This window comes from Megascapheus bottae, chromosome 12 (genome assembly GCF_031878675.1).
Source record: "Megascapheus bottae isolate mThoBot1 chromosome 12, mThoBot2.hap1, whole genome shotgun sequence".
NCBI lineage: Eukaryota > Metazoa > Chordata > Mammalia > Rodentia > Geomyidae > Megascapheus > Megascapheus bottae.
Window position 1 is genome coordinate 21,858,599 of NC_143520.1, and position 13,495 is coordinate 21,872,093.

At 36.8% G+C, this 13,495-nt stretch overlaps 1 protein-coding gene across 9 annotated transcripts in view; it reads right to left on the minus strand.

Annotated features, from left to right (window-relative positions):
• The window catches only part of Pkp4 (plakophilin 4), a 219,534-nt gene that overhangs the window by 91,594 nt on the left and 114,445 nt on the right, over positions 1-13,495 (minus strand). For all 9 annotated transcript variants that reach the window (XM_090342791.1, XM_090342794.1, XM_090342786.1 and 6 more), the window contains one exon: positions 6,303-6,415. Coding sequence is in view for 7 of the 9 variants with exons in the window: in XM_090342794.1 (XP_090198920.1) it covers positions 6,303-6,415 (113 nt within the window). In the remaining 2 variants the exon portion in view is untranslated. The remainder of the gene's footprint in view (positions 1-6,302; positions 6,416-13,495) is intronic.

A 13,495-nucleotide genomic window follows, 5' to 3' on the forward strand; every position in this document is an offset into this window, starting at 1 on the left:
GGAATAATTTGTTACTAAAGCACAAACACTACACACCCAGTAGACTGCAACACAGGACATTTCACATCTCAACACTCACTGCCATCCATGACCATCAAAGGCTCTGCAGTCAGAAACAATCATGGCAGGCTGTCTGCTCAGTGAACCAAAATTGATACATTCCAGGACATATGCCAATCATCATCCTGAGTGAAGCTCAGTGTTGAAATGGGCCCCTGTAGAATTATTTTTAGCTAAGGTGCTACTCTGTCCATTTACATTCCATGTAGCATCAGAAAAAATCCCATCAACATGTCATCCCTTCAAGCCTCAACCCTAGTAAGGGGAGAAGTGGGTAACGGGGTGGGTTGTGAAGAGTCCTCCTAAGCAACCTGGTTTGCTTTCATGTTATAGATACACAATTTATGAAGTTCATTCCAGCTTTTGTCTTTGGCATACCTACTAGGATACCAGAGCAAAATGGCTTTCTCTCTTACATGAAAGCCATGCGATAATATACAATTTTTTGACACTTCAGCTTATTTTTGAAAATTTTACTTCACTTAATATGAGTTTTTTCCATGTTGTTCCATTTCCTTACAAATGGAGAGATGCCATTCCTTCTGGTGGCATTGAATTGTATTGTATTTAAATATCACATCTTCGTGATCCATTCATTCACCTACTGAGGGCCATCTGGGTTTGTTCCATATCATGGCAATGGTAAATAATGCTGCAATGAACATTGTTGTGCCAGTAGCTTTAATATGCCCTTGTTTCTGGACAGTTGGGTAAATGCCAAGAAGTGGGATTGCTGGATCACAGGGGAGCTTCATGTTTAGTTTTTTGAGCAATCACCACACTGCTTTCCAGAGTGATTGAATGAGTCTGCACACCTACCAACAATGTAGTAGTGATCCCTCCTGGACACAACTCTGCCAGCATCTGTTGTTATTAGATTTCTTGATCGTGGCCATTCCAACTGAAGTAAGGTGGAACCTCAAAGTAGTTTTGATTTGCATTTTCTTTTTTTTAAGGTTTTTTTATTGTAATTAATAGAAGGGTTATATGATATTTGCCAGATAGGAGGTGCATTAATTCACATACATTGATACCGTTTCACTTGTCTTGATCCCCAATTCCCTCCCACCCACCCCCACCCCTCATCTTGTTTTCCCCCCTTCCCTATCCAATTTCAAATAACCAAATACAAATATATCCGATGTATCAGGTAACAAAGTGAGATCCTGTAACAGTATGAGATAACCAAGGGACAGCAAAAGAGATGAGAGATAATATAGTACATTAAGGACAACAACCATTCATTATACGGCTTTTTTTTTTTTGCCAGTCCTGGGGCTTGAACTCAGGGCCTGAGCATTGTCCTTGGGCTTTTTCAAGGGTAGAGCTCTACCACTTGAGCCATGAGCCACAGCACCACTTTTGGCTTTTACTATGTATGTGGTAGTGAGGAATTGAACCTGGGTCTTCATGCATGTGAGGCAAGCACTCTACCACTAGGCTAAACCCCCAGCACTTGATTTCCATTTCTTGTATAGCTAGAGATGTTGAGCATTTCTTCATGTGTCTACAGGCCATTTTATGTCCTTTTCAGAGAAGTCTCTCTTAAAGTCTTTTATTTTTATTTTTTATTTTTTGCCAGTCATGGGGCTTGAATTCAGGGCTTGGGCACTATCCTTGGGCACTTTTTGCTCAAGGCTAGTACTCTGCCATCTGAGCCACAGCACCACTCCCAGCTTTCTCTATGCCCAAGGACAGTACTCAGGCCCTGAGCTCATGCCCAGGACTGGGGAAAAAAAAAAAAAAAAACTAAGCAAATTAACTTTATGGCACCCTGCAAGTCAATTAAAAGTGGCAGAGAATCAAAGTGCAAATTATTAATGCCACTTAGTACAATGTAAGACTCATTCATGAACTAGGTCCTCATTTGACTGCCTCGTTATTCACAGAGTGAAAACCATATGGCAAAAAATCTGGACGTTTGAAAAATAAAAAATAATCATTTTACACTTTCCTTTGAATTATCTCGATCATCATTACACAGGGAAAAATAAGAGTATCTTCTATAAAGCCTTACCTACTCTGAAAAAATAAATGAAACAATATTAAAATTAACTACTTATAAAATCTCTCTGCTGATGGAACCCAATCCCTTAAGAATAAGCAAAATCCACCAAGAAGCTTCATAAATAGCAATTCCTCTTTTGAACTAATTATTAATGGCTGACAGGAAAGGGAATGTAGGTGGTAAAACCAACTTTTAATTATATCCATATACTGTGGCTCTGAAATGGACCATTAGAGGAACTGGAAGGAACAAGGGAAATTGTATCTCTCAAGTCACATGTTAAAATTATTTTCCTTCCCTTTGTTAATATACTGGTTTCTAGTATTTCCTTGCTAGACCTGGTGAACAGCACAATTGTCAATAGTCCTCTTAGGTCCATGCTAAAGTCTCGAAGATGTGATGAGAACAAGGACAAGGAAACATAGGTACAAAAGGGATGACATCGTGGCATAGCATCCTCTAATGAGCTCAAAACCCACTGGACTACATCAAACTTTATCATTCATTCATGATAAGCTATCTAGGTAAAGCTATCTAGGTAGGAGGGCTATGCAATAGGAAAGCTGACACAGGCTTAGAGAAACAATTTTGATTTTCATTGAGAGAGATAATTTTCCTGAGGATCATGGAAAAAGGCTATAAGATTAGAATTTAGTTGAATCATCAAGAACACATGAGACCAAAATTTATATACAATTTAAATGCAATCCCCATCAAAATCCCAAGGACATCCTCTACTGAAATCCAAAGGTTTATATGGAACAACAAAAGAACTAGAATAGCCAAAGCAATTCTAGGCAAAAGGAGCAATGCAGGTGGTATTACAATGCCAGACTTCAAACTCTACTACAGAGCCATAATAACACAAACAGCATGGTACTGGCACAAAAAAACGGATCATAAGATCAATGGAACAGAATAGAACATCCAAAAATAAAACCACATACCTATAGTCAATTTATATGTGACAAAGGAGCCAGAGATATACAGTGGAATAAACACAGCCTCTTAAGTTACTGGTGCTGGGAAAACTGGGCAGCCACATGCAGAAACCTAAAAGTTGATCCCAGCCTGTCGCCATGCATAAATATAACTCAAAATGGATCAAAGACCACAATATCAGACATGAAACCTTGAAATTGCTACACAACAGAGTAGGAGACAATGGAAGTTATAGGCACAGGTAAAAACTTCTTGAATAATGTCCCAGGGTCACAACAGATTGAAGAGAGACTTGACAAATGGGACTACCTAAAAATAAAAAGCTTCTGCATGGACAAAGGCATAGCTATTAAAGTAGAAAGACAGCCAACCAACTAGGAAAAGACATTTACCAATAACATATCATACAAATGCTTAATATCCAATATCAACAGGAAACTTAAGAAACCCAACAAATCAATCACAAATTGGGCAAGGGAACTAAAGAGAGACCTATCAAAAGAAGAGGATAAAATGGCAAAGAAACATATGAGAAAATGCTCATCATAAGGAAATATAAATAAAAACAACCCTAAGATATCACCTTACCAAAATCAGAATGGCCAATATTCTGAACTCAGACAATGAAAAATGCTGGTGGGGATGTGGAGAAAGAGGAACCCTATTGCACTGCTAGTGGGAATGTAAACTAGTACAAACACTCTGGAAGGCAGTTTGGAGGTTCCTCAAAAAACTAAAAATAGACCTTCCCTATGACCCAGCCATACCACTGCTGTGCATCTACACTGAACATCATAACCCAGGATATGAAGACACCTGCACAGCCATGTTCATCTCTGTACTATTCACAATGGCCAAGTGATGGAAACAACCCAGATGCACTACAAATGAATGGGTACAAAAAATGTGGTACATATATACAATGGAATTCTACATAGCCAAAGTCAAAATAAAATAATGTCAACTGCTGGGAAGTGTATGAAACTAGAACAAATCATGTTGAGTGGGATAAGTCAGGACCAAAAGGAACGAAAGGTACATGGTCTCCTTGATATGTGAGTATTAGATACAAACAGTATAAGAGCAATGACTCAATATGTGGTACCCAAGGTTACTGACATGGTCTTGGAGATATAAATTTAAGTACATATACATAAAAATCTATGATGGGATTTATACTCTATACACATAATGTTATACAGACCAATATGTATCTATAACATACAAACTCTCAGCTTAATTTTAATTTTGTTCTTTAGTTTATATGCCAGTGATTGCTTATACAGCTCCCATTCTTGAATACTTATTTGTGAAACTTGATATTTGAAATATGATGTAAAAAAGTCAATGTTAATAAAATCTAAAATAAAATTAAAATTAAATTTTAGAAAAGAATACATGGAAATCTGAGCCGGCTTATGCCTGTAATCCTAGCTACTCAGGATGCTGAGATCTGAGGATAGCAGTTCAAAGCCAGCCCATCCACTAACATACATGAAATTCTTATCTCCAATTAACCACTAGAAAACAGGAAATGGCGCAATGACTACAGGGGAAGGGTTGGGTAAAGCTCAGGGACAGTGCCCAGAGTTCTAATCCCGTGACAAAAACAAACAAACAAACAACAACAGAAACCAGGAGAATCTGGCATGACGTGGGAGTAATACAAGCCAAGAGGATTAATTACATTTTAACTAAGAGTTTATTACAGTTTTTCATACTAATTGGTGAGTACATTGGGAAAATAAATCAGACCATATTATTTCCTTTGTTAATGCTAGAGCTATAAATTTAAAAAATACTGAATAGAGGGGCCAAGAGTTTGGCCTAGTGGTAGAGTGCTTGCCAAGCATGCATGAAGGCCTGGGTTTGATTCCTTGGTACCACATGCGTAGAAAAAAGCCGGGAGTGATGCTGAGGCTCAAGTGCTAGAGCTCTAGCCTTAAGAAAAAGTCCAAGACAGTGCTCAGGCCCTGAGCTCAAGCCCAGGACTGGCAAAAATATAGATAGATAGATAGATAGATAGATAGATAGATAGATAGATAGATAGATAAATACTGAATTGAATTAAAACTAATGTTGGTTGTGACAATTTTCTTTCATTTCTTAGATAAATTACTTCATTGACAGAATTAAAAACGAATAATTTATAATTTTATACTTTGCTTATTTTAATTGTAAAAACCTGCCTAGCTAGAAAATCTATCTAGGAAAGTGATCACATAATTTTTTTATTTGGCTTCAAAAGAGTTATTGACTTTTCTATGCTCTATGCCTTAATGAACACTGCAATATACACAAATGCCAACAATATACATGACTGTCAAGACTGGAAATGAAAAAATTCAGGGAAATACAATTTATACCTAATAGTTTAAAATTCATACTAATAATCAGCATGAAAAGAGAAACTGAAGATAGCATTCTATTCATAAAAAAATAACACACTGAGAAATATAATTATGTGGCTAGAAGTGAGACATGTTATTGTGGTTATATCTATTAAAGTGGAAACAAACCAAGCTCAAAAAGTAATGAAAAGAGATAACAATGCATAAGAAGTAATGCACCTACTACCAGAATGTAACTATAATCCCTCTATACATTATCCCAACAATAAAAAATAAAATAAAAGTAAAGGAGCACGACATGGAACAAAAAAGTAATCAATAGAAATATTTTACAGTAGACTTTCTAGAAATATGTAATTATTAAGAAACAAATCCACATAAGATAATCAGCTACAGTAATCTATACAATGGTCATTTTAAAAAGAATCAGAGGCCTGATTATTTTTTTCAGTCATATACTTATATATTACTGTATATAACTTACTACATTTAAATTCCTAATTTATCATATTTTAATCGGCAATTATATTCTAGAAACACTCAACTAAAACTTGGCATTTAAAAATATTCCTTAGTTTAAAAAAAATCCATATCCAGTTTTTAAAGCATTAGTCAACAAGCTTTACCAAACAGCTTGCAATTAACTAAAATATCCATCAACTGTGTCCCCGTAGAAAAATAAAATAAAAATCAAACTTCTCTAGGCAATATAGCGTCTAGTGCTACTGAAGCTTACCAATAAAACATAAAGCATTTTAGGCAAAGGACTGAAGGGTAATCAATATTGCAAGAGGCTACTCAAAATTAAAATAAATTGACCCCTTTGTTGTCAAACTTGGCAAGTTAAGAGGACAACACTAACAGAACCAAGTGCTACTTCTAGGACAACATAATAAGACATGTAACGAGAATGTGTAAAAAAAAAAGCCACTGGCCTGTACCTGGTGCTGGCGATGCTTGGTGATTCTGCTCCAAGCCTACATCTTTCTAGCTGACTGGCAACAATCTGCCTTTCCACTTCCAGTTCTCGGGTGAGTCGTTGAAACTGAAGCTCCTGTGATTCAAGGGAATAAAAGGCATGTAAGGCAATGCAGTTTGCTGCTGAGACAGATATGAGAATTAATCTATGGAACAAAAAACACAAGAACATACCCATAACATAAATCTATACATAGTGGAGCTCTGTCAAATGTTAGGTCTGGATGATATATCATGGATATTTTTTAACTTAAAGGTACCAGAGTTACCAGATTTTTGTATGTGATTTTATTTTAATCACACTCTCTTGTTTTTTATACTGGGGTTTGAATTTAGCATCTCATGCTTTGCCACACCTCCAGCCCTATTTCCCCTTACCCTTGTTATTTTGAGATCAAGCATGTGCCTGCTTCAGGTTTCCCACGGTTGCTGGGATCACAGGTACATACCGCCATGTCCCTCTTCCCTCTGTGAAGTCTCACAGACTTTCCCCTGGGGCTAACAAAGATCCTCTAGTCTCAGCCTAAGATGACAGGAATGCACCTGTGTGCTCACTGATGTGTCCAGAAAGGATTTCTAGAAGTTTCCAGACTGTCCCTAAACCAGATCCTCACCATTCTTAGCTTCTCAAGTAGCCAGGACTATAAAATGAGAAAATGTGCACCTAAAAAATAATAATACTTTAAATTGTACATCAGTGACATGCCATATTAAACTTAAGGTTTGCAAAGACTTCACTTGAATTTATGTAAGTGTAACAACCCATATGAGTTCCTTCCTTCTCATTGGCTGATTGTTTCCTGGTAATATAATGCATGGAGAAATAGCATCTCTCTATTATAAAAGAAATGCTTGAATTTTGTTTGTACTTCTTTCATTGTTAGCGTGATAGGATTTTAATAAATAGCCTACCGTGCAATAAGGCATCCGAACATCAAATCATACACATTCTGAAGGCTTAAATTACAAATCACAGCTCTAAGAATATCTTAGCATCCCTTGAATCCTATTCTCTCTTGAAAAGTCTATTCAAAGCAAATGCCAAACTATAAGCAGTTCAATTTGACAATGACTTTTAGTTCAAAATACTAAGCATATGAAGCATAATCAGAAATAAAACTAAACATCATATGTATTCATCACAAAATTTTGGGGGGAAGTGGGGGAGGTGTCATGGGGCTTGAACTTGGTCTGGGAGCTGTCTCTGAGGTTTTCAGCTCAAGGCTACTATCTCCCTACCCTCAAGCCAAGCCCCGCTTCTCATTTTTTGGAGGTTAATTGGAGATAAGAGTCTCAGGTTCTTTTGTGCCCAGGCTGGCTTTGAACCTTGATCCTCAAATCTCATCCTCCTGAGTTGCTAGGATTACAGGCATGAGCAACCATACAGGGCTTCATCACTAATTTTTTTTCCTGCACTAGCAGGAACTCATGGCTTGAGCACTGTTCTTGGGCTTTCTCAAGGCTAGAGCTCTAACACTTGAGCCACAGCACCACTTTCAGCTTTTTCTGTATACGTGGTACTGAGGAATTGAACCTGGGTCTTTGTGTAACACTAGGCAAGCAGTCTACCACTGGGCCAAACTCCTGGCCCCTCGTTAAAAATTTTTAATTGAGGAGAATATTAACTTCCTGTGGAATTAGGCATATATGCAATCTACTATAAAACACTAGTTTTGCAAAGCCCACAGACTATTTAAAACAACAACAAAAAAAGAAAAAACAAGAAACAATCTCTGAACTCTTTATAAGCTTCTGATATCCAGAATCATTTCCTAATGAACCCAGTTGATATAATCATATTGGAAAGAACCTATGTGAATATTAACTGGCATAATAATGCTATACAGTATGATTACAATAGGTAAAAAGAACAATTCTTGCTGCTGGCCTCAAAATTCCTAGATTGCTGGTTCTTAATAAAAAGAACCAGTAACAGGGGCTGGGAGTTTGGCCTAGTGGTAGAGTGCCTGCTTAGCATGCATGAAAACCTGGGTTGGATTCCTTGGTACCACATACATAGAAAAACCCAGAAGTGGTGCTGTGGCTCAAAGTAGAACAAGTGGCCCCAAAACAGTGTGCAGGCCCTGAGCGCAAGCCCAGGACTGGCACAAAACAAAAAACAAAACAAAACAAAAAAACAGTAACAAAAAACCACATAGACATAAATATTCAGACTCAGGATAAGACAATTATCAAATAGCATTATACTCACCTTGCACTATTTCTTTGTTTTTACATGGCTTATTTTTGTGCCAGGTTCATTCTTTGTTAGTTTTACCTTATGATTATACATATATTTTCTCACAAGACTAACACGGATCACTCAAACATCACCAATATTCCTCAAACCTCTACAGGACCTTTCAAGGGCTTTGTAGAGGCCTTTAAAGGCCTTTCCTTGTTTTAGGACCGCCAAAAGATACCATACCAGAGCAGGATTAGGGTTTGCTTCAAATAAGAACACAGCAAAAAAATTTCATTCGTAGAAAATAATTATCGATTTTTAAAATCATGTATATGACTGTCTAAATGACCTTGCAAACAACCTGGCAAGGAAATGGCTGGACAAATAAATTCTGGCTTGGAGGCAAAGGTGGACAATTTCCCATATCCTCTTTCTTCAGCAAAGACAAATGACTTTGGTACAGCCTAGAAAATGCACACTGCTCTGGACTGTGGTAGACACTGAAATTTCTGACATTAAACATGGAGCACTTTCCTCTCCCTTCTTCCTTTCTGCTGAACTCCAATATTAGGTTTCAAGGTGAAGATTCCAATTATCTCCACACAAACTGCTTGCCTATGCTATGTTAGCTGTTTCTTTATCTGACCAATATTATATATGGCTTCAACAGTTCCTGAAAGCTCAGTCTCAAACTCCATTTTTCAGTCCTGGAATCAAGTGTGGATTTTATCAGTAAGCACTAAATTAACTCCTGTTCTGCTTAGTCAGGTTACCCTGTTTTCAATTAGAAAACACCTTGCTTTAAACAGATACAGAAACCACCTACTGCTGAGTTGCTAGGAAAGCCTGAGTTGGTAGAAAAGGCTATGTACCTGTGATGTAGTTAATGTTCCTATTTAAAGCTGGGTAATTCCATTAGTATTCTTATGAACTGAAGAAAGTCCACATTGGCTATAGCACACTGCATTAAAAATATATTGTTGCTGTTGCTGTTATTATTATTATTATTAGTTCCAGTCCTGGGGCTTAAACTCTGAGCCTAAGTGCTATCCTTAAGCTTTTTTTGCTTGAGCCTAGTGTTCTACCATTTGTGTTCCACTTCTGGAATTTGGGGGGGGAGGGGTGTGAGAGGGTAATTCGAGAAAAGAGACTCATAGACTTTCCTGCCCTGTTTGGCTTCAAACTGTGATCCTCAGATCTAAGCCTCCAGAGTAGATAAAATTATAGTTTTAGCCAACTGAAGTGTTTAAGAAAAAGGGACATGGGCATTGCTTAAGGGGCACAGCACCTATCTATAAGTCTGATGTTCGAAGTTCAAAACCCACTAGTGACAAAAGAAAATAAGAAACACAGAATTCTAAAATGTTACCTAATAGGTAAGAATATTTTAAAGTAAAATGCTTGCTTTGATGTAAAATGATGCTTGTTGCCCTACAGACTCTAAGCTTAACACCCTCCCACATGTGCCTGGCATCAGCAGAAGACTAGTATATAAATATTTGACAATTTTGTTTCTACTGCCTTCTTAGATTGACTGATGAGGAAGAAAGTATTTTGTACTCAGATAAAAACGTATCTTATGATTTCTAAGATAACTCACTAAGATCATTATGCAGAGATATAAACCTGATCCAAAACTGGACATGCAACTTGCAGGAAAATCTTATGCTTGTTCTCTTTCCAGTTTTTTTTTTTTTTAAAGGCAGGGGATTAATGTTAGAAGGGCTTTCCAATAATTTTGTAGATGATAACTTTCTCATACTTTGGCACAAAAATATACACACTTTTAAAGAATGTCAAGGCTACTAATAAGCTCTAAAAACACAATAAATTCATATATATCTCAAAGGTCTTCTCTATCCTTACTTCATCTCCCTCTTGTAAACAGTGATGACTGACTCGGGAGAAAAGATGGATTAGAAGGAAAAAAAAACAAAAAACAAAAAACTAAGCTCCACTTTCATGACAGCCAAAGGGATCCGCTGACAAAAAAGCTCAAGGCAAGATTTGCTGTCCCAGATGCCAGTATATGTTCTGTGCTTATTCCTTAATTGGTGTCTTACAAAAAAAAAAGAAAAAAAATTAAAATTTAAAAAATAAAATAATCAATGACCATGGGCACAGCCTTCTGGCTGGGCTGCATATACCTGAGGACTTAGGTAAGAATGGAAAAGACTTGACCTAGACTTGCTCAGCATTCCCTTGAGGCTTAGCTATGGTTTTGAATTCCATATGGTAGCTAATATTCTTTTATTTTCAATGTGGCATCTCCTTCCTCAATCCTCTACAGATGTTCATATACAACAAATATTCTGCAGACACAATTCTATCTTGGTGAGAACCAAATCTAGAAGAATCTTCTCTTGACTTCTTGTAGCAGAATGATAGAATTTTCTCTAACTCCCAATTTTTAATATTGTGAAACTATTTATAGAAGAGACATATATGATAATAACACAATGAACTTCAGAGTAACTGAATCACAAACCATCTATAAAAAATATTAAAAATTTTCCCATTTTTTGTTTCAGATTCCTTGAGAAATGAACTATGATTTCATTTTGAAACACAATAATCCCTGCATACTTACAGAGCCACAAACTATACACCATGTTGCTTTGTATATCCATATAAGTTATGTGAAAATTATGTAGCAATAAGCTATATTTTTAGATTTATCAATATCAATACATGTATATCCAATTTGTTTTCACTGCTCAATAGTATTTTACAGTTTGAGCAAAACGTACTCATTTTCTCATTGTGATTGAATCCTGAGTTGTTTCTAGTTGTTTACCCAATTAAAAACATTCTGCAAAATAAATATTCTTGAAAAAAACATCCTCTGCCAGTGAGACAGATTTCTCTCCAAAGAAGTAGAGGTAAAATCTAGGTTAAATGTATGGACCTCGCAAAACTGTGTCAACATTTTTGTTAGAATTGTGCCATGATGGGCACGGTGGCTCATGCCTGTAACCCTAGCTAATCAGGAGGCTGAGAACTGAGGATCAAGGTTCAAAGCCAGCCCAGACACAAAAGCACCTGAGACTTTTATCTCCAATTAAACTCTAGAAAACAGAAAGTGGGACTTGGCTCAAGGGTAAGGTGGTATCCTTGATCTGAAGAGCTCAGACAGCAACCAGGCCGAGTTCAAACCCCATGACCACCCCCCCCACACACAAAAGATTTTATTACACTATTGCCTTTTAAATCTCCTAAAATACTTTGTTTCTACCTTACTATACTGTTTCATATAGAACTAAATAAAAGATTAGATTTTTAAATATGCAGGCATTTGGCTCAAACATCATCCGCCTGTTTCATTACAGTTTATGGTATTAACCTCCCTTCACTTCCCATCTTCAAAAAGATGGGTAAAATGGGGGCGGAAGTTTAGCCTAGTGGATGAGTGCTTGCCTAGCATGCACGAAGACCCGGGTTTAATTCCTCGGTACCACATACATAGAAAAAAGCCAGAAATGGTACTGAAGCTCAAGTGGTAGAGCTCTAGCCTGGAGAAAGTCCAAGGACAATGCTCAGGCCCTGAACTCAAGCCCAGGACTGGCAAAAAAAACAAAAACAAAAAAAGATGGGTAATTACAGCTATGATCATATCCATAAAGTTCTCCAGCAAGGCATAGGGAACTATTTCAAAATATTCTCTAATATAAGCGGGTGCTAAGACCAAAGCAGGCACACACACACACATACACACACACACACACACACACAGAGTCTTGAACTCAGTGTTAAGATGTTTCTATATTACAGGTAATCAAATGTCGATCCTTTATCATAATCTACCTAATAACGGACAAAGCCATTATTATGTCTACTTGGTAGTCCCTAAATCAATAAGTAATTAATTATAGAAATAACTAGGCACATGAACTCTTCCTGTGTGTCAGTACAATAGAGATAACTATGCATATACATTGCTACATATACCTGTTGTAATACAATGCTAATTAAATATTATAATATGTAGACTGTATTATTATGCATATGGCTTACAAACTGAAAAAAATAAAAAAATTAACCTCTTTGTCCACATCACAAAGACTAAGCTACAAATGAAAACACTGATGTTGTATAGCCTTGAGACATGAGAGATGCTCATTATTGCTGTATCTTTTATGACAAAGAGCTGCTTACATAATTTCCATTAAAAAAAAAAACTTCTCACAAAAGATGATCCATTGTTTTATATTGCTACCAAAGTACAAAAGAGTAATACCAGGCTTGAGCTGCCTTGTTGCTATTAAGTTTTAATGAAGCAGATTTAAAAAAATAGTTTACTAGGTATTTTAAATTTATATTCTAAAGCTTAGATTCCTACTTGCAAAGGTATCTATTAGTCACTATGGCTCCTTTGTTAGAAAATGGAAATTAACTAAGAAACACCCAAGCAAAGTGGTTGCTTAGAGCCAAGTGCAGAGGCTCACAGCAAGCAGGTAAAAGCCAAGGATGCACATTTCCCCTTTCAGGCTCTCACTTCAAGTGTTTTCATCTTTCAACACTTCCTCCCTCTCTCGCACATTAAATGTTTCTCAAATCCTGACACTCACACTTGAACGCTGGCTAAATCCATTTCCTTCCAGGCCATCCTGCCCCTGCCTGTGAGCAAGTTCAGATCAACTTTTTAAAAAATATAGTGTATTTTATTTTAATGGCCAGCAATAGTTTTTTTCATATTTTTTATTGTAATTAATTAGAAGAGTTACATTATATTAGCCAGATAGAAGGTGCATCACTTCACAAACAGTGATACCCTTTCTCATCTTTTGGTCCCCACTTCCCTCCCCCCACCCCTGGCCCTCATCTTGTTTTCCCTCCTTCCCTATCCTATTTCAAATAACCAAATAAACATATATACCATATATTAGATAACAAGGTAAAATACTGTAACAATATGATAATCAAGGGACAGCAAAAGAGATGAGAGATAACAGTACATTAAGGACAACAATC